Raw genomic sequence first — 23,239 nt, 5'->3', positions numbered from 1 at the left:
GCTTGCAATGAAGTGCGGTGGTCTCGTAGTGGTATGAGTAGTATGAGGCTCAGCATTTCAACGATCACACGGCTTGATTATTGGTCCAGACATCTCGATCGTTGACCAAAAGGGCTATCTCAAGATTCGATCATGCTCAACAGAATGGTCTCAGTAAAGGAGCTCTGGTGGACTCATGTAAAGCAGTGATGCGTAGCCCTTCACATCGTGATTTAAAGCTACGCCAAACACAACTCAAAACTCAACATTCACGACACCAGGTCCTCAGAAAAGCTCAATTGACTCCAGACTTCCATCTGCCTAGCAATAAGATGAATGGACAGGTATTCCCGGACGTCAATGGCTGCAAGATCTGCCGATGCCGTGACGTCACGGCTGCCGTCCGCCAAAGATGCAGAAACGCCAAAATTCAGGTTTCCACCCTTCCACTCGGTACCAGTCCAGACCAGCGCAAACTTGCGACAGGCGGCTCGCAATGGCGCCATGACAAGGACAAGCCGGAGTTCGGCACATGTGCCATGCTCTATTTCGCCCTATGCATCGTACCGGGCTGTCGTGCGACCAGGAGTCGACGTTGTAAAGGAGCTGCAACATATGTATGTCGCAGTTTACAACAGGGCAGAAGATGCGGCTTTCGACGGGATGGGCGGCTGGGACTTATCGATAAGATTCGCTGGATCAATCTTATCGAGGAGGTACGTGCCTCGACTGACGTGCTGGAGATGACGTCAAGACGAAAATAGAGTAGCAGGCCCCACCTCTCAGGGAGGAAACCAATGACGGCGTTCCATTGACCAATTCAAACCGCCAAAACGGACGGGACCTTCCCTGTGACCGGCGCACCGAGCGCGGGGCAGGCGTTCTTTTACGTTTTTGTTTCTGCAGCTTTCAGCTCACCAGATGCTTCCCATTCTACTGACATTGTCAGAGAGGAGGGCGAGATTGGTGTTTTAAATGCCTGGCTTGAGTCTCATAACCGTGATATGACCCATCATCCAGGGGCACGCGAGCCCTTGCTAAGCTGAGCAATGGAGCCTCGCAAATTAAGTTCAGCTGCGGACTCTTACCACCCTTCCAAGCTGTGGTCCCAACGGCTGAAAGAGGAGGCGCGAGACGCGTGGCATTGCATGCTCGGTTTGCTGGTCTACTGGCCTACTGGTCCCAAGACATGCTCCTCTTGGGCCTCGGGATCGTTTTCTCTCAGAGGCACGCAGATGGAGGGTGGGAGCTTGGCTGGATTCGATGGTGTCCCTGACGGGCAGACAGGGGCTGGATTCTTGCATCCGGATCATCACAGGCACAAGCAACCAGGGCCTCACTGGGCTGGTCAGCATGGATGATTGTCGTCCAAGACTCGAGTCGTTCGACCCAGCGGATCGTCACAGTTGCCCCGCCTTGAAATCGAGTGCGACTGTAATTATCCGTGGCTGCGTGCCTGTTTGCGCCTACGCAGGGCCGATACCGAGGTGGGTGGGAGGTACTTCATCCTGCATACAAATTTTACGCTATTCAAAAGTACCTGTTCTTAGTCTTGTCGTGTCTCACCACCAACAATCGTCGTGTGTGTCGTTCCCCCCCGTCCCAGCGTTGCGCCCACACTTTTCTCCCAAAGTGCGCGAGTGAGAGTTCCATTTTCTGTTCGCTTTCCTTGGCCTTGGATCCTGCTTCCGGCCGAACTACTCTCGATCCTCGCACCCCAATTAACCTGCTTGATTAGTTCTCCCGCCGGCGCACGAGTGACGGGAATGACATAGCCCGGGGTTTCTAATTTCAAGGTTTCCCTCCAAGCTTTACTACTTTCCCCTTCCCACGCGCCGTCCCTCCATTACCGTTCTTTTCTTTCTCTTCCTCCGTCTCGTCTTCTCTTCTCCCTGCTCCTGAACCCATTCCCACACCTACAAGTCCAAGCTACACGAAGCTTAAACACTTTCCACTGACCTTTCCCCATCCGAGTGCTGCATACTCGGGCTGGAATGCTTCAACTTGTTCACCCCGCCATCCAGTGTACCCCGCGCATCCTATGATACCCCTCCACACCAGCCACACCCATTAACTTCAACTTCAACAATCCGTTCCGTTCCCCACGACTTCATGATCTAGAGATACCAACTTTGAGAGCTTGCGCACTTCTCCCATTCGAATACCCCCTCCGTTCAAAGCCCAGGGCAACCAACCGTAATCATGGGGCTCATGACCACAAGCGACCATGGCCACAAGAAGGAGGAAAGCGGCAGCGGCGGCGGTTTCATGGACAAGCTGAAGAAGCCATTCCGGGAGCTGGAGGACAAGCTCGAGGGCACCCATCTCCATGACGCAAAAGTTCATCTTGTGCACAAGAAGCACCAGATTGGCAAGCTGGCCAACCTTGTAAGACCGTTTCCCTCCCCATTGAAGCTCATCCAACATGGAAAGCTAGCTGCCTGGAGCGACCAGCACAACTGACTTGCGCCCCAGTTCAACGCCAACCACCGCCACGACGAGGAGCACGAAAAGGCCACCGACGACAAGCGGACAAAGATCGGAGAGGAGCACCGATTCAAATCCTTCTTCCCGGAGCGCGACGGCAACCTGATCAAGTGGTACGTCGATGGACGCGACTACTTCTGGGCCGTCTCCGAGGCTCTCGAGACCGCAAAGGAGACCATCTACATTTGCGACTGGTGGTTGTCCCCCGAGCTGTTCTTGCGCCGCCCCCCTCACCACAACAAGGAATGGAGGCTGGATCAGGTCCTGAAGCGCCGCGCCGAGGCCGGCGTCCAGATTCACATCATTGTCTACCGTGAAGTTGAGGCCGCTCTGACGTGCAACTCTGCCCACACAAAGCATGCTCTGCAGGCTCTATGCCCCGAGGGCTCGCCTGGCTACGGCAACATCAAGATTATGCGCCACCCCGACCACAATGTCCTCTCCAACGGCGCCGACATGACATTCTACTGGGCCCATCATGAAAAGTTCATCGTCATTGACTATGCCATGGCCTTTATCGGAGGTCTCGATCTGTGCTTCGGTCGCTGGGACAGCCACACCCACCCTCTTGCCGACGCGCATCCCGAAGGCGTTCAGAACGAGGTCTGGCCCGGACAGGACTTCAACAACAACAGAATCATGGATTTCCAAAACGTTCAAGACTGGAAGCAGAATGAATTGAGCAAGGCCGAGTACGGGCGCATGCCCTGGCATGACGTATCCATGGGTGTCGTCGGCCCCTGCGTCTACGATATCGCAGAGCACTTTGTCCTGCGCTGGAACTTTGTGAAGCGCGACAAGTACAAGCGCGACGACCGCTTCGACTGGATCCAGCTGCGCGGCCGCCTGGCTGAAGACGAGGACCTCGTGGGAGTCCAACGGCCTAAGCATCCTGTCGGAGAGTACCTCACCCACCCTCTGGACGAGAAGAGCCTGTCGAACCTGGAGAACAAGGGATCCATGCACGCCCAGATCGTGCGGTCCAGCGCCGACTGGTCTAGCGGTATCCTGACCGATCACTCGATCCAGAACGCCTACTGCGAGATCATCAGCAAGGCCGAGCACTTTGTCTACATAGAGAACCAGTTCTTCATCACCGCCACCGGCGACCAGCAGGCACCGATCCACAACCGAATCGGCCGAGCTATTGTCGACGCCGTCGTGAGGGCTGGCAAGGAGGGTCGCAAGTTCCGCGTCATCGTCCTCATCCCCGCCATTCCCGGTTTCGCCGGCGACCTCCGAGATGATGCGGCCACGGGTACCCGTGCCATCATGGACTACCAGTACAAATCAATCTGCCGCGGCGAGCACTCCATCTTCGAGCAGGTCAAGAAGGAGGGCATCGACCCCAGAAACCACATCTTCTTCTTCAACCTGCGCTCCTACGACCGTCTCAACCGCACATCCGCCGTGGAGAAGAGAGAAAAGGACACGGGCGTCAAGTACGCCGAGGTGCAGCGCGCGCAAGCCGAAGAGGTCATGGGCACGGGAATCCACGGCATCAACGACCCCACCGAGAAGGAGCGCGACGAGCACATGGGCGCCAAGGCCGAACAGGTCGGCGGCGGCAAGACCACGGAAGCCCAAAACGCCATCGACGCCAAGCAGCGCTTCGAAGCCAGCCTCGGCGACGCGCAGCTCAGCAACAAGACCTCAGTCGCGCAGCACGCCATGGCCAACTCCGGATCCATCGAGGACGAGCCGTGGGAGGACGAGGACCCGGAGACGGAGATCCGCAACTGGATCCAGGAGGAGCTCTACATCCACTCCAAGCTGCTCATCGTCGACGACCGCATCGTCGTCTGCGGCTCCAGCAACCTCAACGACCGCAGTCAGCTGGGATACCACGACAGCGAGCTCAGCATCGTCATGGAGGACACGAAGCGTGTGCCGAGTACAATGGACGGCAAGCCCTATGAGGCCGGGTGGCACGCGACCTCGCTGCGCCGGTACCTTTGGCGCGAGCATCTTGGCCTTCTGCCCGCGCAGGACCTGGACGGGTCGCAGGACCCCAACGCGCGCCCGCCGGGCCACGCGGAGAATGACCCGTGGGACCGCGACGAGACGTGGAAGTTTGTCGAGGATCCGATGAACGACGAGCTGTGGGAGATGTGGACGGGCAACGCTACGCGGAACACGGATCTGTACCGTCACCTGTTCCACGCCGATCCTGATGACCACAGTATGTTTTCCTCTCACATTTTGCGGTTTTGAATCAGAGCTAACATCATTACCTACAGTCAAAACCTTTGACGACTACGACAGATACCTGCCGCCAAAGGGCGTCAAGGCGGGCCATATTTTCGATCAGTTCATGCCCGCGGCGGACGCGCGGCAAAAGATTGACCAGATCAAGGGCCACCTCGTCTGGTTCCCGCTCGACTTTTTGCGGGACGCCGAGATGGCGGAGAAGGGACTGCAGGTGAATCAGATTACCGAGAGTATCTACACCTAAGACACCAGGAAATTGGATATTGTCTTGGTTTATTATGGATGAAAGGCCAAATGGTGGAATAGGGGGGAACAGATGGATATTGGAGGAGTTTGGAAAAAACATCCCTATGAATAACGTGAATTAATGCATTAATACCAACAAGGGCCACTTTGGCTTGTGCTTACTGTTATTGTACTAGCACATGAATGGTGCCCTTTTGATAGACACTCTTGCAGAGTTGAGCGATCCAACCCTTTACGAACTTTTACTAGATGAGTGATCATCGTCCCCGAACCATCATGGACGAGAAATTAGGTTATTCGCCTGAATGAGCTATGCTTATGGGCTTCCTGTGTTTCTATGATGCCATCGCTTCTTCCATGCCTACATCAAAATGCTGTTTTCTTCTCAGACCAAATGTGATGATGGCCAGGCTCATTGACCCTGGTTAAAGTTCATCGAGTACCCTCCCGTCTTCTCATCCTTGACCATCTGGAAGTTATCCGTACTCAGTCCAAACGGCTTCAGAATGCCGTTGCCCAGCTATACCCATATGTTAGCAAGCACAACACTGTCACAGCAATCTCTTGAATTTTCATGTTCAGGGACTCACATCCTTAAGCTTCCCCCACATCTCCGCCGTCTCCGCCTCCTGCGCAGCCTTGGTCCTCGGCGGCAACACCCTCAACTGCGTCTGCACAATCTTGCGATCCGCGCCCGCGAGGTTCCCCATCTTAGCCAGCGCTTTATAATCCTCCTCCGCGCCCGCGAGGTTCTGCCACCCGCCCTCCTCGCTCCGCGCCCTCGCCCTCCGCATGAGCGCCTTCGCCCGGATACGCAGGACGTCGTCCGCTCTCTTCCTGCGCGCGACTTCCTCCTCATCTTCCGCGGAGGTGACGGGCGCGGGGGCAGCGGCGCTGGCGCCGGAGCTGACGATTTCCTCCTCCACGCCCTCTTCCTCTTCGGCCTTGCGCTTCTCGCGGCGTTCCTGGGCGAGGGCGGATTCCTTGTCGATGCGGTCTAGGGAGTCGAGGGCGGCGGAGGCGGAGGAGATTGCGTCTTTCCACTGGGAGAGTTTGAGGTGGCAGGCGGAGATGTTGGAGCGGAGGACGGCGAGGTCGTAGTCTAGGTAGTTTGGGCAGACGGAGACGGCCTCGTCGTATTTTGCGATGGCGGAGGTGTATTGGGAGGATGCGAAGAGGGCGTTTGCTTCGGTTTTGTGGGTGTTGGATTCGGATAGGAGGGACTGCGGTGTGTTAGATGAGGGGATTGAGATCAAGGTCGGAGTAGCTTTTCATGGTCCATGAGGTGAGAGTTGAGCTCATCGTAGAGGTGGAGTGAGATTGAGGGATCCGGCACTTGCCAGCCATGGCTTCATGTGATTTCATTTGTATACCTGAAGAGCTTACTCGAGAAGATTAAAATGCATAGAATGAGAGCAAGGGAACAATTTGCCTTACCGCCTCCTCTTCAGGAGAGAACTTCTCCTGGACCTCTTCAGGCTCATCCTTGACCGACGTACTCTTGCCCTTGCCCTGGGCATCCATCTCTGTCCCCTTGGACGCCATCTTGACGGTAACAGTGAATTGTCGTAGGCTTGCTTGACGTTGAGTGTAGATGTCAAGCTGAGCCAAAGAGGTTGCAGGCAAGGCAGCCCCAGGAATGTCGTCACTGAGGTGTCTCGTCCCCACGTGGATTTGGTGCGGGTGGGACGTTGAGGCTGTTCACATGTTTTTGGGCGGTGGAAGCCACATCTTGCTGACCCAATTCGCTACAGGTACCTGGCGGATACAGCGCTTTAGGGGTCTTTCAGCGGCTGGCCTGGCTGGGATCCAATCGATTTACCATGAGTGAGTACAGTATGCGCTGTCGCTTGAACTGTACTCCTCTTATGGCTATACTATTGTTCGTAGGTTTGAGGTGCATTTAGTAGAATCAAGCTGTCTACATTACGGAAATAGGTAGCCCGACGAGAACACCATGTTGAAGTATTTCAGTGTGAGAATATCTTAGAGACATTCGACTCTTCTTTGTATTAGTCACGGTGACTTCCTCCCTCATACCGTAGGTACCCATGCGGCATCCTAAGGTGTGATGCCAAAGGTAAAAGGTACAAGCACAGTGTACGGGGATACATGGCCCCACTTCCCCGTCTGGTCGCCATTTTATTCGGGAAAGAGCTGAGCGACCCCTCCATCGGTGCCTTCCGCTTCCGTTTTCACCCCGCCGTTGTTCCTGAACGCCCCTGCCCGTTTGACCTTTTGGCTTCCTGTCCATTGTTCCTTCCGTCCCTCAAGTTCACTTTGTTGACTCAGGTCCTTCCGAGAAAGGATCAAAAGGCCTATTTTGGCTGCTGCTAAAAAAAATCCTCCGCCTTTTTCTTCACCTCCACAAACTTTCCTCGCGATACCCCAACTGGAGATTTCTCTTTTTCTTCAGACCTCTTCCATCACCTTTCCCTCTTCCACCCTCAACCACTCCTCCTTCGACAATTGTCTCGAGGATACTCAATTGCTACCTCCTCTTCCTCTCTCTTACCTTCGCACTCCCCATCCATCCCACCGTCGTCACAACTTGCCTACCGTCGCAATGGCTCCTCGCACCGAGTAAGTCTTCTCTCCTCCTTCGGCCTCAATGAATCGATTGACTGATCTTGACCTATCTAGCTTCCCTCCCGTCCGGGCCTGCCTGTTCGACATGGACGGCCTCCTCCTAGACACCGAAGACCTCTACACCGCCTGCATCAACATCGTCCTCGAGCAGTACGGCCGCCCTCTCCTTCCCTGGAACATCAAGGCTAAGCTTCAGGGCCGCCCTGGTCCTGACGCCACTCGCATCTTCCACGAGTGGGCTCAGCTCCCCATTACCCATGAGGAGTACCACCAGAAGCTGTCCGCTCTCCAGCGCCAGATCTTCCCCTCCACCAAGCCTCTCCCCGGCATCCCCCAGCTCCTCCAGAACCTCGGTCGCACCCGCTACTTCGACCACAAGCCCGCCACTGCTGACGGCAAGACTGCCCAGCGCGTTCACATTGCCCTGGCCACCTCCTCTCACGAGGCCAACTTCAAGCTCAAGTCTGACCACCTGACTGAGCTCTTCTCCGTCTTCCCTTCCCAGCGCCGTGTCCTGGGTGACGATACCCGCATTGCCCCTGGCCGCGGCAAGCCCAACCCCGACATCTTCCTTCTGGCCCTCAAGACCATCAACGAGTCTCTTCCCGAGGGCGAGAAGCCCATCACCCCCGAGGAGTGCCTCGTCTTCGAGGACTCTGTTCCCGGTGTCGAGGCTGGTCGCCGCGCCGGCATGCGTGTTATCTGGTGCCCCCACAAGATGCTCCTCAAGGAGTACGCCGGCCGCGAGAAGGAGGTCCTCGCTGGCCGCACTGGCGAGGCCGGCCAGGTCGACATGCACCAGGTCGGCGAGATTGACGACGGCTGGGCCGAGTACCTGCCCACTCTCGAGAACTTCCCTTACGAGAAGTTTGGCATGACCATCCCTACCATTGAGGTCGACAACGAGCCCTTTATGAAGGAGAACGTCAGCGGCAGCGTCGTCGCCAACACCAACGGCTCTGCTTAATGCACTACTTTCAGCAAGCAAGAAACTCTTGCAACGTGGCTTGGCATAATTCCTAGCTTGACCCCGCAGACTATGAGTTTTCTTGCCTTCTTTTCTCTTTGTTGAGCAATTTTCACGAAGAAACGGCGATAGATGGGACAAACGGATTTCACGACGATTGGACGAATGGGTCAATGGATTTTGGGCACATCATTAGAAGATGAGTCTGGAAAGGGAAGGAAAATCAACTTTTTTCCATAGAAAGTTCTTGGTGTCAAGACACTGAGCGCTTGACATTTGCTTTTTGAGCATTGGCATTGCGATAAATTCCCTCCCGCGTTAGACAGAGCCCCAGCATCCCCTTCCCCATTCGAATAAAACAAGATACCAGATAATACAGATAACGATCCAAAACGGTTCCTTAAACCTAGAGTACTTTGTGTGTGACGAACTGAAAGAACAGTAAATAAGGAGCAAAAGTGTGTGCCCAAGATAGAATAATAGTAAATATCTCATGGTATCGGTGCCCTTTGCAGAGCAATCTGGGGTCTCCCAACCATTGGAGCCTCTTCAAGTGCTGGAGCGCATCTCAGCATAAAAACCATCTTTCCCCCTTTGTCTGTGTGAAGTGCCGGAACGCCCACATGTCCCATTGTCCATTTGCAATTCCTTCCAACAACCCTCATGGTGCTCTGAACCATGGACTCTGACGCGATGCTTTGCCGACCGTCCTGTAAAGCCGTGGTGCCCTCCTCTCCGAATTGTAGCCTTTGTATGAAAAAGATGATGCAGGAGAAGAGAAGAAGAACCAAAAAAAAGATAAAAGAGGATAAAGGGAGTCGTAATCGTAAGGTAGGGTGGGTTAGCAAACCAGTGCCAGCCCTCTTTTGGGTTTTCGGTGAATCCACGATGTTGAAACGTTTGGAGAGCAACTGTCCGCCTCCTGTTTTCTTGAAGAATATTATATATATGAACCCGTCCTTTCCCTCTCTTACGGTTTCGTTGCAAGGGCTCAGGTTGGAACAGTGGAGTAAAGTAAGAAAAAGAAGAAGAAAAAGAAAAAAGACAAGCCAACTTTGAGAAAAGAAGAATAGAAAAAGAAGCGAAGGAAGAGGTTATCATGGGAAACCCTGGTAGCTATACGAATCATGGCGATTCGGCGGCTTCCACCAGTCTTTGTAGGGGGCATTCGGCAAACTAAAGTCGGCATACGAAAGCGGGTTCACGAGAGCCTTCATCGGCGCAGAAGCAGCAGCGCTCGACGCAGACGGCGCGCTCGAAGTCGCCATGGCAGGCGGGTTCCCCGGCGGACCCGGTCTCCCACCACCATAACTCCCCACGGAACCTCGATGGTCCCCAGCAGCACCACCCGACGGACCGCTAAGCGAAGCGTGCGACGGCGCGGGCGAAGGCCAGCCCCACGCCTTCTTGAGCTCGCCGTGGATGCTGCCGAGGCGCCACCCGCTCTCGGCGTGGATCTTGTCGAGGATCTCGAGGACCTCCTCCTGCTCGCGCGGGTCGGTGAGGACGGCGGAGGCGATGGCGAGGGAGCGGATCGCGACGGAGGCGACGCCGCGGTCTTTTGTGTGGGCTACGATGCCGCAGACTTGGTGGGCGTGGTGGAGCTGGAGGGCGCGCATTTCTTCCGAGGCGCGGCCTGGTTCCATTGGGTTTGTCTGGGCGAGGAGGCATTGGGCTGTGTGGTAGAAGAGGCGGCCGATGATGGCGGCGCGCTTGATGAGCCTTTGGAGTTTGTTAGTTCACGTAGAATGGCTGAGGGGGGAAAGTTTGAGAGAACGTGAGGAGGGCGAGACTTACCAGACGTTGGGGAAGGCGGATTTGGAGTTTGTTTGCGATGGGTAGAGGTATCCGAACGGGTGCATCGTCCTCGGGCAGGCGTTGTTCCACTTGTCGCAGAGCTTCTTGAGATCCTGCCACTGCTGGAGCCTATTACCCAGGCGGATCTGCTCGTCGTGCGGGCTCGGCTCCTGGAACCGCGGGATCGTGGCGCGGAAGTTTGCAATCTTGGCCACGATGTACAGAATCCGATGGACCCAGACCTCCTCCTGTCCGAAGCCGTCACCGGATCTTGCAGCCGCCGCCGCCGATCCAGCCGGACCGCAGCCCTCGTTGGTGAAGTTCATATCCAGACCCCACTGATCGGGATCCCACGACGTCTGCCAGTTGAAGGCGAGGCACGAGAGCACCTCCATGCCGATGTTGAGCCAGAAGCACGCGGCGCCGATGCCGGAGGACCGGGCGTCCCACTTACACTCGCGGACGAGGGCGCGGGCGCCGGCGATGTGGTTCATGCGCTGGGCGGGCTTCTCGGACATGATTTCGTAGACGTTGAGGACGACGGCCGTGGTGGCGCACTCGCCCGTGTTGCGATCCGGGTTCTGCAGGCTGCGGAGGAGCTGCGTGGTGGCGGTGTCGTAGTAGAAGAGGGCCTTGTCGTCCTCGTAGGCCGGGTTGACGAGCGTGAGGTGCTTTACGCCGCAGGCGAGGAAGGCGTTGAGGAGCATGGGGGATTTGAGGGCGTGGTAGGGGATCAGGCGGGAGAAGTGCTTTTCTTTGTCGAGAGAGTCCATCCAGACGCCGACCTCTTCGACGAAGACTTGCATGTAGAGGATCTCCTCGGGGGAGTTGAGGTATTCCCTCTCGCCAGCGGTGGCCTTTTCGCTCGGCGGGGGGGTCATCATGCCGTCTACGGCCAGGGGGTTCCCGGCGGCGGCGGCGCTGCTGCGGTAGCTCGGTGGCGGGGCGGTGGGTTGCGGGACGATGGAGGCCGCGCTCGAGGCGTCGCTGTCGCGGTGGTGGCCGTGGGCGCGGCTGTTGGGGATGCCGCCGGCGCCGGTGTCGCGGTACGAGGCGAAGTGCTCGTGGAGGCTGTAGGGGTGGTGAGGTGCCGTCTGCGCTGGGTGAGCCGAGTTTTGGGGCGTGAGGTAGGCGGACTCGCTCTCGCGGCGCGGGTAGGCTGATGATGATGATGATGACTCGATGGGTCCTCCTCCGACTCCTGCTCGCGGGGGAGGGGGATCGCGATAGTACGGGTGGTGGCTGTAGGCCGGGGGCGGCGGCGGCGGTGGTGGGTGGTGGAGGAGGTGAGTTCTCGGTGAGACGGAGGCGTCTGGGCCGCTTGCTCTTGCGTGTGGGAGTAGGTGGGATTGATGCCGGAGGGTCGGCTCTAGGTGGCCTAGATGCCGTGGCGGAGGGGCGACGGCGGCCTTTTTATCAAGATGAGCGTACCGGCCGAGGCCTCCGACGTATTCTGAGGCGATGAGCCTCGATTCATCTTGGAATTGAACTGTAGGTTCGTTAGCATGGGGGTCCAAGTACTTCATCCTGACCGTTTTCAATCCTCTTTCTTCAAGAGATGATGAGTGATGCACAGAGGGGGTGAGTGGCCGACGGAAATGAGCAATCGATTAAAATGAGGGCATTCGCAACTCACCTGACCACTCAACAGTGGGTGGCATGTACGGCGGTTTCTTGACCTGCACGTCTATAAAATTAAGCCTCACGCCGCGTTTGCATTCTCGACTGCTTTTTCGACAATTTAGACAGTCTGGTAACCCTTCGTCACATTTTAGATGCCGTTCCCTACACGTTAGACAGCCCGTCCGCACTCGTTTTGATTTGGTGGCGGTCGCGGCGGCGGCGGCGGCGGATTTCTCTGGGGACTTGGGCTTGACGAGCAGGTCGCGCGACGGGGTGAGGGAGTGGATGCTCGCGCTGCGGCGGGGCGGGATGTGGGAGCTGGGCAAGTTCATGGTGTCTGCGGCGTTGTGTTGGTAGTGCTGTTGATGATGGTGATGATGATGCTGCTGGTTGAGATAGTTGGACTGGTGGTGTTGGTGATGATTCCCGAGATACGAAGATGCCGATTCCGAGTTGGAGGCGGCGTCGGCGTCGGGGCCGAGGGTAAAGTCTGGCGTAAAGTCGGAGGAGAAGCCGAAGGAGAGGGAGGAGACCTGGTCCTCGTCGTCGTCGTCGTCGTTGTCGCCTCCTACTAGGTGGTAAGGATCGTGGACGAAGTCGAGGGGCGGATGCTCAAAGGGATTCAGCACCGCCGAACCGAGGCCAAAGCCTGGCACGAGGACGCCTGCAGAGGCGTCGTATGCCTCCAGGGCTACTCGAAAGATCCGTCTCTGGCGAGTAGAGACGGATGGGGATCGATGAGGGTGGGAGCGATGCGCGGCCTATTTCTTTCAGTGATTGCTCGGGACACCTGATTGTGGTGAAGTGGGTTGCGATTGGGAGGTCGTCGTGGGCATCAAACGCTGGTTGACGTTGTTGGAAGTTGGTGATGTCGCTGTCGATGTTTTGTGTCGTGAGAGAGAAAATGCGCTGATGAGCGGTCGTTGGATGAGATTATTCGGCCCTCTCACGATGAGAGTGAAAAGAGGCGCGTAGGCGGGGATTGGAGTGAGTGAGTGAGCGAGTGAGTGAGAGCGCGCAGCTGCAGGGGGCTCTCTCTCTCTCTTCTCTCTCAAAGTGTTCTCTCTCAAATGTACGGAGCCGAAAATGGGGGGCTACTAGGAAGAGGCAGCCTATCGCGGGGAAGGGAGAGAGGAGTCTGCGGGTTATCGAGTTTGCTATCTCGGTACTGGACACTATGTTGGTCCTAGGTGGTGGTGAGATTGAAGACGACGATCGGAGTCGAACGGGTTGTCGGCTATGCGGTGCGCGCGATGCAGCAGCGTTGAGGGCGTCGGGTAAGGGGGTGAGGTGTGAGGTGAGAGTGTGTCGGTGAGTGAGTTGAGCGTCGAGTCGAGTTGTGAGTGTGTAGTGTGTGTGTGAGAGAGAGAAAGCGGAGAATGGAGTGCGGTTTGTGAGAGTGAAAAGTCGAGATGTAAAAGTCACAAGCTGCTAGTCGCCTCCTGGGATGGAACGGGATTGACTTGACTAGCGTAAAAGATGGTGAAGTGTGAAGAGTGGTCCCCTTTTCCCTGTCTCTCTCACTCTCACTCTCTGTGCTGTGTGTGCTCTGTGCTCCGTCTCTTTCAGGCCAGGGCGTTACGTTGGGTAATACCTTACGGTGTGTGGTAAGGTGTGGATGGTGTGTGTGAGTGAGTGCGAGCGAGTGTGTGTGTGGACGGTACAGGTGGAGGGAAGGGTGAGACTTGGTCTGTTCTCGTGCCCGCTAGGTCGTTTACATATGCAGGAATCCCGGGCGATGGGTGGGCGGACTGTGGACAGTCTGGGGCGAGGCGCTGTACCGAGTAGGCAGTGCGTGGGTGTTGGAGAGACTTGGACGAGTGGGCAGTGGGTGCAACAGAGTTCTCGTTCCTCTTTTGCCGGCGTGGTGTCGTCTTGTCTCTGATGCTGCGATCTCCCCGGTCCTATCCGGCCTTGGGTGTATCTGCTTCAAGATAGTCAAGGGTGGAGGGAAGACTTGTATCGCGCTACGATGTCGCTGATGATTCCCATCAGAGGGCAGGACAACGAGGCAGAAGGGATGCGAACAAGAACGACAACGACATGAGAACCTGGGCGGCGGAGGATGGAGACAGGTAAGGTAGGTAGTGTCGAGAGTTGAAATCTCTCGGCAAAGGAGCGGGATCAAGCGGGATGGGTTTCCCAACTGAGAGGGTACCTCAGGTCGGGATCGGGGGTGCCAGGACTCCAGGAGCCAGCCAGGAGACAGGGGGGTGTGGCCCTTGGGGGTCTTGTTCCCTCCCTGGGTTATGGTTGTGAGGGAGTGTTCTAGCCAAGACAACAAAGTCTTGGGATGGAGAAACGTCGCGAAAAGCCGCGAGTACGCTGGTTTGTCGCAGATGGCGCAAACTTGGTGATGGAGGAAAAGTCTTGGTCAAGACTACGTGTGTGATCCTTCTTGGCCTCAAAACCTCAACGGCTCTTGGCTTTGTATTGAGATGTGTTCCGTCTAGTGTCAAGTCGACGGGTGGGAAGGAAGAAAGTCTTGGGTTGAAAGGATCTTGGGGAAAAAGGAATAGAGATGCTGCGGGAGAAGAGCGTTGACGGGCCGGCTATGCTATGTTTAGGTAGTAGGGCAGACAGAGTGGGTAGTCGAAGCCGAAGAGAGATTGAGTGACGCCGGTTCTCGGGCGAGTGGGCAGGCCGGCAACCAGATACATACAGGCACAGAAGGGAGTCGGTCAGTGACCGATGGATGGATAATGAATGGACGTCGGAATTGAGTGAGTCCAGAACTCTTCCCCCTCTCTTCCTCTTTCACACCAGGTACGGATTTTACTGGAACGGGGGCGTGGATAAGGTAGAGCAGCAAGAAAACAAATCACCTACCCATGCCTGAGAGGCAGGTACATCATACATGAGAGTGTGGGCGCAAAGGCGGGGAGGCTGAGACTGAAGATTTACGAAAGGGAGGGAGAGATGAGAGCCTGGGAAGGCAAGTGGGTGAAGAGATTGGATGCCGGTCAATCGAAGGTTGCAATACTTAATTACTGCCTGCTTATCATTTCTTACTCTCTATTTCTGCTGTTAGTTATATCTTCTATGTATTCATCAGAGAGCACTCTTGGAAGAAAGCACATTCAGAAGAGTCGCAGAAAAAGAGCTGGGGCATATGGATACAGCGGCAAATGATTATGTCACTCTTTTGGATTGGAAGGGGAGAAGATACAGTGGGAAGAGTGCGAGATTCAGTGACACAGTGACAACTTGAGGCGAAGGAGGGCGGTGCGAGCGATGATGGACGACCTGTGGGTGTGTCCCCAGATGCAGAGAGGAGAGAAGTGAGCTGGGCAGACGAAGAGCGGCCGCGTAGGACGTGTGCGATGGACGCACCACACGGGCGTGTCTCGATCTCAGCACACCATCCACAACGTAACCAAACGTTCCCTCCTCTCGCTTGATTTAGCACTTTTTGTGTGGGATCTTCTAAAACCGGAGCGGTCCCTTGGTTCCACTTTTTAAGATGGAAGAAGCGTTTGCCGATGGTGACAGCCACAGCAAGTCTGTGGTTCAGAGGCCCGTACCTGTTTTGATAGTGACGATCACGTTGGCTTTAGAGAGCTGGGATTGAGCATGTGTTGACGTCGTGAGTGTGTCGTTGTGCGAGTGATTGTCAGAGAAGAAAACATCTACTGAGAAAGACTCGAAGAGAGGAGACTTCTCTTGAGCAACACGGCCGTGGTCCGACGTGCTCCATCATCTAACCTGGCCTGAGCTCGGAATATCCGCCTTTCGGCGCCGGTTATCCGTTCTAAACTCCTGATCGAGTTGCTGGCCAGCTGAAAGAGAGAGACTATGCCGGGCCGATGAAGACGAAAAACCAGATCAGTATCCAGCACAAGATCGGGCCCCCTCTCTCCTTTCCAGTATACTAGTGGCAATGCAGGTTCTCCAAAACCTGCCAATGTTGCACACTCAAAGCAATAACTACTCAGCCAAGTTCTCCATAACCTACACAGTCGACACTACACAGTAAGATGCCACTGAAGAATGACGGGGATCAGGACCAGATCAACTCGCGATCCTTGTTCCGAGACCCGCGTCTCTCGGACCATGCAGCAGAAGCGCACACACACAGCCACAGCACACGGCTCCTTCACCCAATCATCCTCGCTCATCTCCCTCATGCACTTCCCACTCCCACATGCCCGTACCTTGCGCGGGACTGGTGTTGCAGATCCGCCTTTCCGGGGTTCCAGGTGCCGCTAGAATCATGGTCGAAGGGCTGGAAGAGCGCTGCCTCAGCCAAAGAGCACAGCCAGCTTCCCACACCATTTTCCCGGTCCCTACCTAAATCCTGATGGTGAAGTGACTTGGACCCTGTCATCTACAGGTTTGTTCCATCCCAAATGCTTCCTTTTGTGATGTTTCCTCGCTTCTTTTCCATCCTCAAATCATTCGGAAGTTCGTCATCCTAATTCCCCCCGTTGGAGAAGTCAAATATTCTCCGACGGCGAAAGACGAATGGTTTTCTCTCTTGAGCTCAGGGATAACTCCTGAGCTCGAACAGAGCCCCCGTCCGTCCGTGTTTCTCTCGAGCTTCTCTGTCACTGTCACAGGACTGCTTCGGCTTCTCTTGCTTCCCAGAATGCCGAGACCATCCATTGGCAACTCTGCCCAGAAATTCCACTGTGGCCATCGTCAGTGCGTACGCAGTATTATTGCGTCTTTGTATCATCGTCCCTCGAGGCCAACCGTCGAACCAGGCAAGAGAAGGCTTGGCCGTGGATTCTTTTGGAATTATTGACCCATCATGAGCCCTTGTTTGACTATGACAGTTTCTCTCGGCGCGCGCGCACTCCACTGGTAATGGTCATCATTCAGCGTCAAGGCCGCGTAATAGCAACTATAACCCTCTTAGCCCCTGGGCCCTGGCATGATTGGCATCGTTTTACGGGACGAGTTGCAGTTGCATCCGCTTGATGATGCTTCCGCCTGATTCTCAGCAGAGCCCAGAGGTCCAGCACCGCTTCTTGTTGCGGTTTCTGTTTCCATTGCTGCGTAGTGAGTGTGGGGACTCGAGAAGGGTGATTCGCGGCCTTCGCCAGCAGCTGGCGTATGTTAGTCGCGGAACGTCGTATTCTCGCCCAGGTTTGTTTTGACGTCCACCATCATGCCAGATGCTCCCGATTATCTCATGTTCTATCTCTCTGCCCTTCAAGGATGCCTGCCTTGCCTGCCCGTCCGCTTCCAGTAACTCAGTGGACCACCCCAACATTTTCATTCCCTCCCCGCCGCCGCCGGCCGAGTTGTTTTGCTCCAGGCCGCTCGGGACGGTTTGATCGCCATGCCCCGGCGCAACCTCAATTCTCCCTTGCCCCGGGTACGTCGATCCCATAGGCGGTGCCGGCCGCGCGCCAAAACAGAGAGACGACAGTCGACGAAAAACTACGTAATTGGCTAGGAAATCCGTATGGTATACCAGACTTATTATGCTGGTAACTATAGCCAGAGCCTCAACAGGGTTGTCGAACAGAATTAGCAAGACCGAGCGAGATTGGAAAGCATCAGCCGAATGAAGCGAGTCGTTGCTCATGTCACAGTTGTTGGAGGGGGCGAGTAGAGCCGAAGTGGGAAAAGTGTCTCGCGACACCACCCCAGTTGTTAGCCCAGTTTGTCAGTGTATCCAGCCTGCTCAATAGCATGGAAACCCTACAACCGTATTCGCCCACCTCACCTTAACAGTGTCAGTGGTTGCGAATATAGGCCCAAGCAAGCAAGGTCTCGGCGAGGGGGCCATTCGGGGAAGCTTTTGCCCATGTTTCGTTTGGTCTTCACGCCACGCCCAAAGTGTCCCAACCACAGGCTGCCATCCCTCTCTTTCTCCCAGAATAAACACAGTTCAGAGCACATTTCAGAGTTAGGTCGCCTTTCCCATCGGGTCTCGTTGCCCTTCTGAGTTTTTTTGGTGGTCTCCAGAGCCCAAGAGGGTAGAATTAAGGTGTGCCAATTCGAAGCTTCGAAGCGTCTTGACCCTCTCTCCTCGCAGTATTTTCGTCCGACCTCTCGCCGTCGACCTTCTCTCTGGGACTCTCTTCTGTCAGAGTTACCACCGGGCCATGGGACGCTCATAGTCCCCTTTCTCTCCCCGCCTTCTCCCGCCCGAGAAATCTGGAGAAAGAAGAAGGGTTATGAAAAGTCAAATCGAAAATGGGAGTGAGAGTGAGAGTGACGGTGAAAGTGAAAGTGAAAGTGAGGGTGAGGGAGGTTGTAAAGGGAGGCGGCATGACCTAGTAAAAGTAGCGCCGATTTCATAGGCATTAGATCGCGGGACAGAGTGAATCTAGCCAACATCGAAGCCAATATCGAAGAATGAAAAGGTCGACGGGTATCTCGCATGCTCGTGTTGCACGAGAGTTCTCTGGTGCCATGTTGTACGAGGCACTGACCTGGCCATTTATCTTCGTGTAGCATTGCAGATTGGCTTTCTTTCTTTTGAACAAAGGGCCATTCGTGCGACCCTCGGTATTTCCGGCTGATAAGAGAGAAGATGGGAAAGAAGGGATACCGGAGATGATGGGGAAATGGGAGGGTGAGAGCATGGGAGACCAGGGAGGAGGGCCGTGACAGCGGGAAGTTTGGAGAGGTTATTCAGTGGATATCCGCTGCGAATTCCCCGACGCGGGTACACACCGAGGCTTCACCTTGATTAAGCTCGGCTCCCGTCTCGGTGAGGCTCTCGGTCTGTGGTTCCGGAAACTCCCACACGGAAACCATCAAGGTTCTCGGCGGATACAACACACACAGTACCCTCCAGGCCGCTTATGTCATTCAGTCATGTGAGGGGCCCCACACAAGCTTCCAGAGCTCCCCCTTCACTCACCGAGCTCACCGATAACACCGACACCGCCGCCTCAATCTCCACCAAGCCTCCCATCGTCCCCAAAAATCCGCCGCAGAAACCATCACAGCTTTGGATGACTCTACAAAGCCATTGCGCCTCCACAATGGCCGCAATCCCCTTTCTTCCTCCCTAATCCAAATCATCTCTCATTTCTCATCATTTGCCCCAATCTCAAACCACCCAAAATGCTCGCCCGCACCCTCCGCGCCGCGGGCGCAAGCACAACCAGTCCCGCCGCCGCCGCCGCCCAACAACAGCTCCGAACAGCATGCTCCTCCTCTTCCCACCCGTCACGCGGCCCCGAAACCCTCCCCTCAAGTCCAATCCGCGTCCTCCGCACCGTCTCCGCCCTCCGCCACTGGCGCCGCCCCCACGTCCTAAACTACCGCTCCGTCGGCCTCGTCCCGACAATGGGCGCCCTCCACGAGGGCCACCTCTCCCTCATCCGCGCCGCCGCCCGCGAGAACCACCACGTCGTCGTCTCCATCTACGTCAACCCGGCACAGTTCGGCATCGCGGAGGACCTGGCGTCTTACCCGGTAACCTGGGCGCGCGATAGCGAGATCCTCCGGAACCTGGACCGCGAGCTAGCCGGCGACGGGGATATGCTCGGCCGCGTGAGCGCCGTGTTTGCGCCGACGACGGGGGAGATGTATCCCTCTGGGTTCCCGGGGCAAGAGGTTAGCAGCAAAGGCAGCTTCGTGACGATTACACCTGTGGGGGAGGTCCTCGAGGGCGCGAGCAGACCGACCTTCTTCCGGGGCGTCGCGACGGTGTGCATGAAGCTGTTCAACATTGTCCAGCCGGAGCGCGTATACTTTGGCCAAAAGGACGTGCAACAAACCGTTGTCATCCGCCGCATGGTGGAGGACTTCATGCTCCCCATGGACGTCGTCATCGGCGAGACGACGCGCGCGGACGACGGCCTGGCTCTGAGCTCGCGGAACGTCTACCTCGGCGAGCGCAGACGCAAGGTCGCGACGGTGCTGAACCGCGCGCTGAAGGCGGCGGAAGAAAAGTACCAACAAAGCGGCGCGCTGGACCGGGAGACGATTCTCGGGGCCGCGAACCAGGTTACGGCTGACGTCTTGGCGGAGCAGTCGAAGCTGGCGCCAAAGGATAGGGTCCTGTTTGAGGTGGACTACATCTCGCTGGCGGACCCGGACACGATGCAAGAGATAGACACTGTTGTGCCGACAAAGGGCGGTATTCTCAGCGGCGCTGTGAAGATGCTGCCCGTGGAGGAGCCGCAGCCCGGCGAGGACCTTGGTCATAACGACGGTCCTGCAGTACGTCTCATTGACAACATCATTCTCAAGCCTAATACCCAGTAAGGAGCGACTTGGTAGGGTTGGATTTGGATAAGAATCGAAGGCGAAGTACTATCACTATTTTACCGCATAATGCTATATAGACTTCTTGTAATCTCCAAGAATGCCATGCTTTGCAGTTAACAAATACTATCGTAAGATCATCACGCTTGACACGATTACAGTAATACATCATTTACAGGTGCGCGCGGTTCTCCAGAGATCTGCGCCTCCTTTGCTCCTTGACGCTTTTCTTCAGCTGCCGCGCGTCTTCGATACTCAACAGGGGCGACACCCCCTTGCCGTCAATGTTTCTGGCAGCATCAAATAGTTTGCTTCCCAGCAAGTCCGTCAGACGGAGCACCCGAGTGCTGACAGTAGCACCATCACGACGATTCTTTCCCTCACGACGACTGGAGGCGATCTTCTCGGTAAAGTCCCACAGGCGGCCAGAGGCGTTAAGAGTGCCGGTCTCCGGATCGCGAGAGGGGCGCCATTCTGGGTCGAGACGCAGACGTGGAGGAACCTTGGGGTCCTTTGACTTGACAACCTGGAGGATACCTTCTTCTTCGAATCGTTGGTAGGCGTTTTTCAAGGTCTCCTTGTTGACCGCCTCGAAGTAGCTGAGATCACCTTGGTGGTAGAGTGTCTTGCCAAGCTGGAGAGTGTTAGCCACATATACCAAATTGAATACCTATAGCAGTCCACTTACCACTTGTGCACTGCTCTGGGCTTTTGCAACCTCGATCCAGATATCATCCTTCTGGCCTAGAGGCGGCGACAAGCCCATCAACGAGACAGCTGCGAGCCAACTGGCCTCGATAAAAGGCCAGATGAGGAAGCAGTAAAAGTCGTAGTTCTCTCGTCCAACAGCTCTTTCGTGATCTGAAAGACCAACCACAATCACCTTGCCCTGATCATCCCGGTGCAATTTCAGCACCTTGTCCGCTTCCAGGTCTCGCAGCGTCTTTTCCAAATTGGCAGCTAGACCTTCACTCGGGAAGATGAACTCTCCACGGAACAGTGATGACAGGAACTGAATCTGGTCTTGCAGCTCTTGGAAGGAGATATCCTGCATGGCCGGGCCACCACCCTGCTTCACCTTCATGTACATGGCGGCGCTGACAATAGCCTCCGAAATGAACAGATGAATAGTCATGTTACGGTAGAAGGACAGCTGGAAGCGATCGACGGCGTAGTAGGTAGGCTCTGGAAGGTCTTTCACGACGCCAACCAGCTCCTTGCCCAGAACATCGAGACCGCGTTCGATAATGTCAGAGAGGGGCGCAGCTCCAAAGTGAGCGACTCTGCCACCCTTTGCCCGCACACGGTCGGTAAGCCACAGAACGCGTCGCTCAAGTTCAGTCTTGCCTACACCTCTGCCTCTCAGAGTGAGCAAGACAGTACCAATCAAGGCTGTAGGCATTACGACAGAGACATCATTGATGTCCGATAAGACCTTGTAGCCTAGGATTCGAAGAAGCTTCTGTCGGATAGCCGTGTTTTCGGGGTTCTTTGTATCCATGTTGAGGCCGGTCGGTAATCTTTCTAGTCTCGTGAGCTGCTCGTTGATGAAGCCGCGCAAACTCCAGGGCTCGTGGAATCTGACGTCGACTCGGCCAAGTCTCAGAGACAAGACTGAAGAGCCCCCGGAAAGGAAGTCTGCTAGGTTCTCTTTCTTCTTGGGCACGCCCAACAGCTCTGTGACATAGCCCTCGGTTTCAATGACCTTGTCGTACTGCGTGCTCACTGGGCAGATGATGGCGTCCTCCACGCGACCTGAGAGGATACTGTCCAAGATAAAGCTGAGAATACCAAACTTGGGAGGCAACAGCTTTCCTGTCCTTGACCGACCACCCTCGATGAAACACTCAAAGTTGTAGCCGCCTTGCAGGAGGGTGTCGATATACGTTTGCACCAGAGTTGTGTACAGAATGTCGTCACCAAAAGCTCTCCGAATCCACATGGCACCAGCATGCTGCAAGAAGCTTCCTACAAGAGGAAAGTTCAGGTTGTCGCCAGCTACGACGACGGGCAGGCCGAGACCAAGACGGTAGCAGATGAGCTGCAGAGAAACGTAGTCGACGTGTGATCGATGGCAAGGCAAGAATATGATGCTCTGCTTTTTCTTTTCGGCCTCCTCGGCAACCTTTCTCAGTCTCAGAACCTCTTCACTAGAGACGTGGATGCCTTGGTTATAGGCCCGCAACGTCAACTGCGTGACGAGATAGTATGCGCTCCTGATGAAGGTCTTGCTCTCAAACTTGCAAATCATGTCGTCCGTCATCTTGTCAGCCACCTCTTGGATACCAGACTCAATGACAGCTCGTCTGCGTGCACGCTTCATTGCAAAGTCTTTATCTTGCTTATTCAACAGCCCTTCTTTTTCTTCGACAGCGACACGCTTTTCAGCGAGATCCGCAATGCGCGACTGCAGCAAGGGCGCCGAGAGCACGGCTTCCTTCATCTTGTCGCTAAAGCCAGAGTAGAAGATGGGTTGGCCTATGGCATTGTCGTAGGCGCGCCAGCCGGTACCGGAGACATATAGAGAGACTTCGCGGAGGAACCTAGCATGGAGAAAACCAATTAGTCTTGTTCCTGGATCGACATTGAGGCTGAGACCAGCGGAAAGACGGGCCGGTGCGCAGATGTTACATACTGCAGCGGTTCCTGGCGAAAGCGTGCCATGTGCTTCATCAGAGCCTCTTCCTTTTCGTCATCGCGTGGCTGGGAGGGCTTGATGTAGCCGCTAGGTTGAAGTGTGATTTGGTCGCCGAGGATCTTCAGATCCGGCGCGGAGTCGTCGTTCTTCGCCATTGTTGGCGAGGATTCGAGAATGTGGTGCGAGTCTGGTCAGTTTGTGACGTCTTCGAGGTGTTCGTGGGGTATCGTGTGAGGTAAGGTCGGGGAGAGAGGGCGCGTGGGAATTGTAGATCGTCGAACCTCGGCCCGTCCGTCCGTGGTTGTTGATATCAGTGCTAGCTTGGTCTTTCTGGGATGCTCCGAAACAGTCCGTCAAAGGTCCCTTGCCATTGCCGACAGTGGAAGAACACGGCGGGGGATTAAGACTATCGTTCTTGTGTCTCGGGTCCCTCGATCAAAGTCGCAAGATGGCGTTGGAGAAGTGACGGACTGCTGGAACTTGGAGAAAAGGAGACTGGGTGATGTGTGTGGTGTGGAAGATGC

General features: G+C 55.7%; 6 protein-coding genes across 6 annotated transcripts; 3 read left to right on the top strand and 3 right to left on the bottom strand.

The window, feature by feature from the left end:
* The first annotated feature begins 1,680 nt into the window (after positions 1 to 1,680).
* HER10_EVM0005887 (uncharacterized protein) lies at positions 1,681 to 5,153 on the top strand. The gene is made up of 3 exons (XM_035475489.1): positions 1,681 to 2,367; positions 2,455 to 4,648; positions 4,707 to 5,153. The coding sequence occupies exons 1-3, from the start codon at positions 2,182 to 2,184 to the stop codon at positions 4,919 to 4,921; spliced, it is 2,595 nt and encodes an 864-aa protein (XP_035326878.1). The 5' UTR covers positions 1,681 to 2,181; the 3' UTR covers positions 4,922 to 5,153.
* A 22-nt stretch (positions 5,154 to 5,175) lies between these two features.
* HER10_EVM0000414 (uncharacterized protein) lies at positions 5,176 to 6,762 on the bottom strand. The gene is made up of 3 exons (XM_035470197.1): positions 6,361 to 6,762; positions 5,514 to 6,146; positions 5,176 to 5,443 (listed from the first exon to the last, which is right to left on the bottom strand). The coding sequence occupies exons 1-3, from the start codon at positions 6,466 to 6,468 to the stop codon at positions 5,336 to 5,338; spliced, it is 849 nt and encodes a 282-aa protein (XP_035326451.1). The 5' UTR covers positions 6,469 to 6,762; the 3' UTR covers positions 5,176 to 5,335.
* A 727-nt stretch (positions 6,763 to 7,489) lies between these two features.
* HER10_EVM0002921 (haloacid dehalogenase-like hydrolase) lies at positions 7,490 to 8,479 on the top strand (the record flags this gene model as incomplete). Its single annotated transcript, XM_035472612.1, has 2 exons — positions 7,490 to 7,506; positions 7,567 to 8,479. 2 exons carry the CDS (start codon positions 7,490 to 7,492, stop codon positions 8,477 to 8,479), a joined length of 930 nt encoding a protein of 309 aa, XP_035326657.1.
* A 1,097-nt stretch (positions 8,480 to 9,576) lies between these two features.
* HER10_EVM0008680 (uncharacterized protein) lies at positions 9,577 to 11,157 on the bottom strand (the record flags this gene model as incomplete). Its single annotated transcript, XM_035478193.1, has 6 exons — positions 9,577 to 9,690; positions 9,799 to 10,191; positions 10,277 to 10,380; positions 10,413 to 10,785; positions 10,816 to 11,025; positions 11,071 to 11,157. 6 exons carry the CDS (start codon positions 11,155 to 11,157, stop codon positions 9,577 to 9,579), a joined length of 1,281 nt encoding a protein of 426 aa, XP_035327081.1.
* A 7,719-nt stretch (positions 11,158 to 18,876) lies between these two features.
* HER10_EVM0004523 (pantoate-beta-alanine ligase) lies at positions 18,877 to 20,077 on the top strand (the record flags this gene model as incomplete). The annotated part of the gene is made up of 2 exons (XM_035474165.1): positions 18,877 to 19,816; positions 19,850 to 20,077. The coding sequence occupies exons 1-2, from the start codon at positions 18,929 to 18,931 to the stop codon at positions 20,075 to 20,077; spliced, it is 1,116 nt and encodes a 371-aa protein (XP_035326787.1). The 5' UTR covers positions 18,877 to 18,928.
* Positions 20,078 to 20,249: 172 nt separating this feature from the next.
* Positions 20,250 to 23,227, bottom strand: HER10_EVM0004840 (acyltransferase; the record flags this gene model as incomplete). The annotated part of the gene is made up of 3 exons (XM_035474471.1): positions 22,713 to 23,227; positions 20,766 to 22,620; positions 20,250 to 20,711 (listed from the first exon to the last, which is right to left on the bottom strand). The coding sequence occupies exons 1-3, from the start codon at positions 22,868 to 22,870 to the stop codon at positions 20,250 to 20,252; spliced, it is 2,475 nt and encodes an 824-aa protein (XP_035326812.1). The 5' UTR covers positions 22,871 to 23,227.
* Between the last annotated feature and the right edge of the window lie 12 nt (positions 23,228 to 23,239).

Source organism: Colletotrichum scovillei (assembly GCF_011075155.1).
Source record: "Colletotrichum scovillei strain TJNH1 chromosome Unknown Contig00011, whole genome shotgun sequence".
Classification (NCBI taxonomy): domain Eukaryota; kingdom Fungi; phylum Ascomycota; class Sordariomycetes; order Glomerellales; family Glomerellaceae; genus Colletotrichum; species Colletotrichum scovillei.
This window is presented reverse-complemented; position numbering and strand designations above follow the sequence as displayed.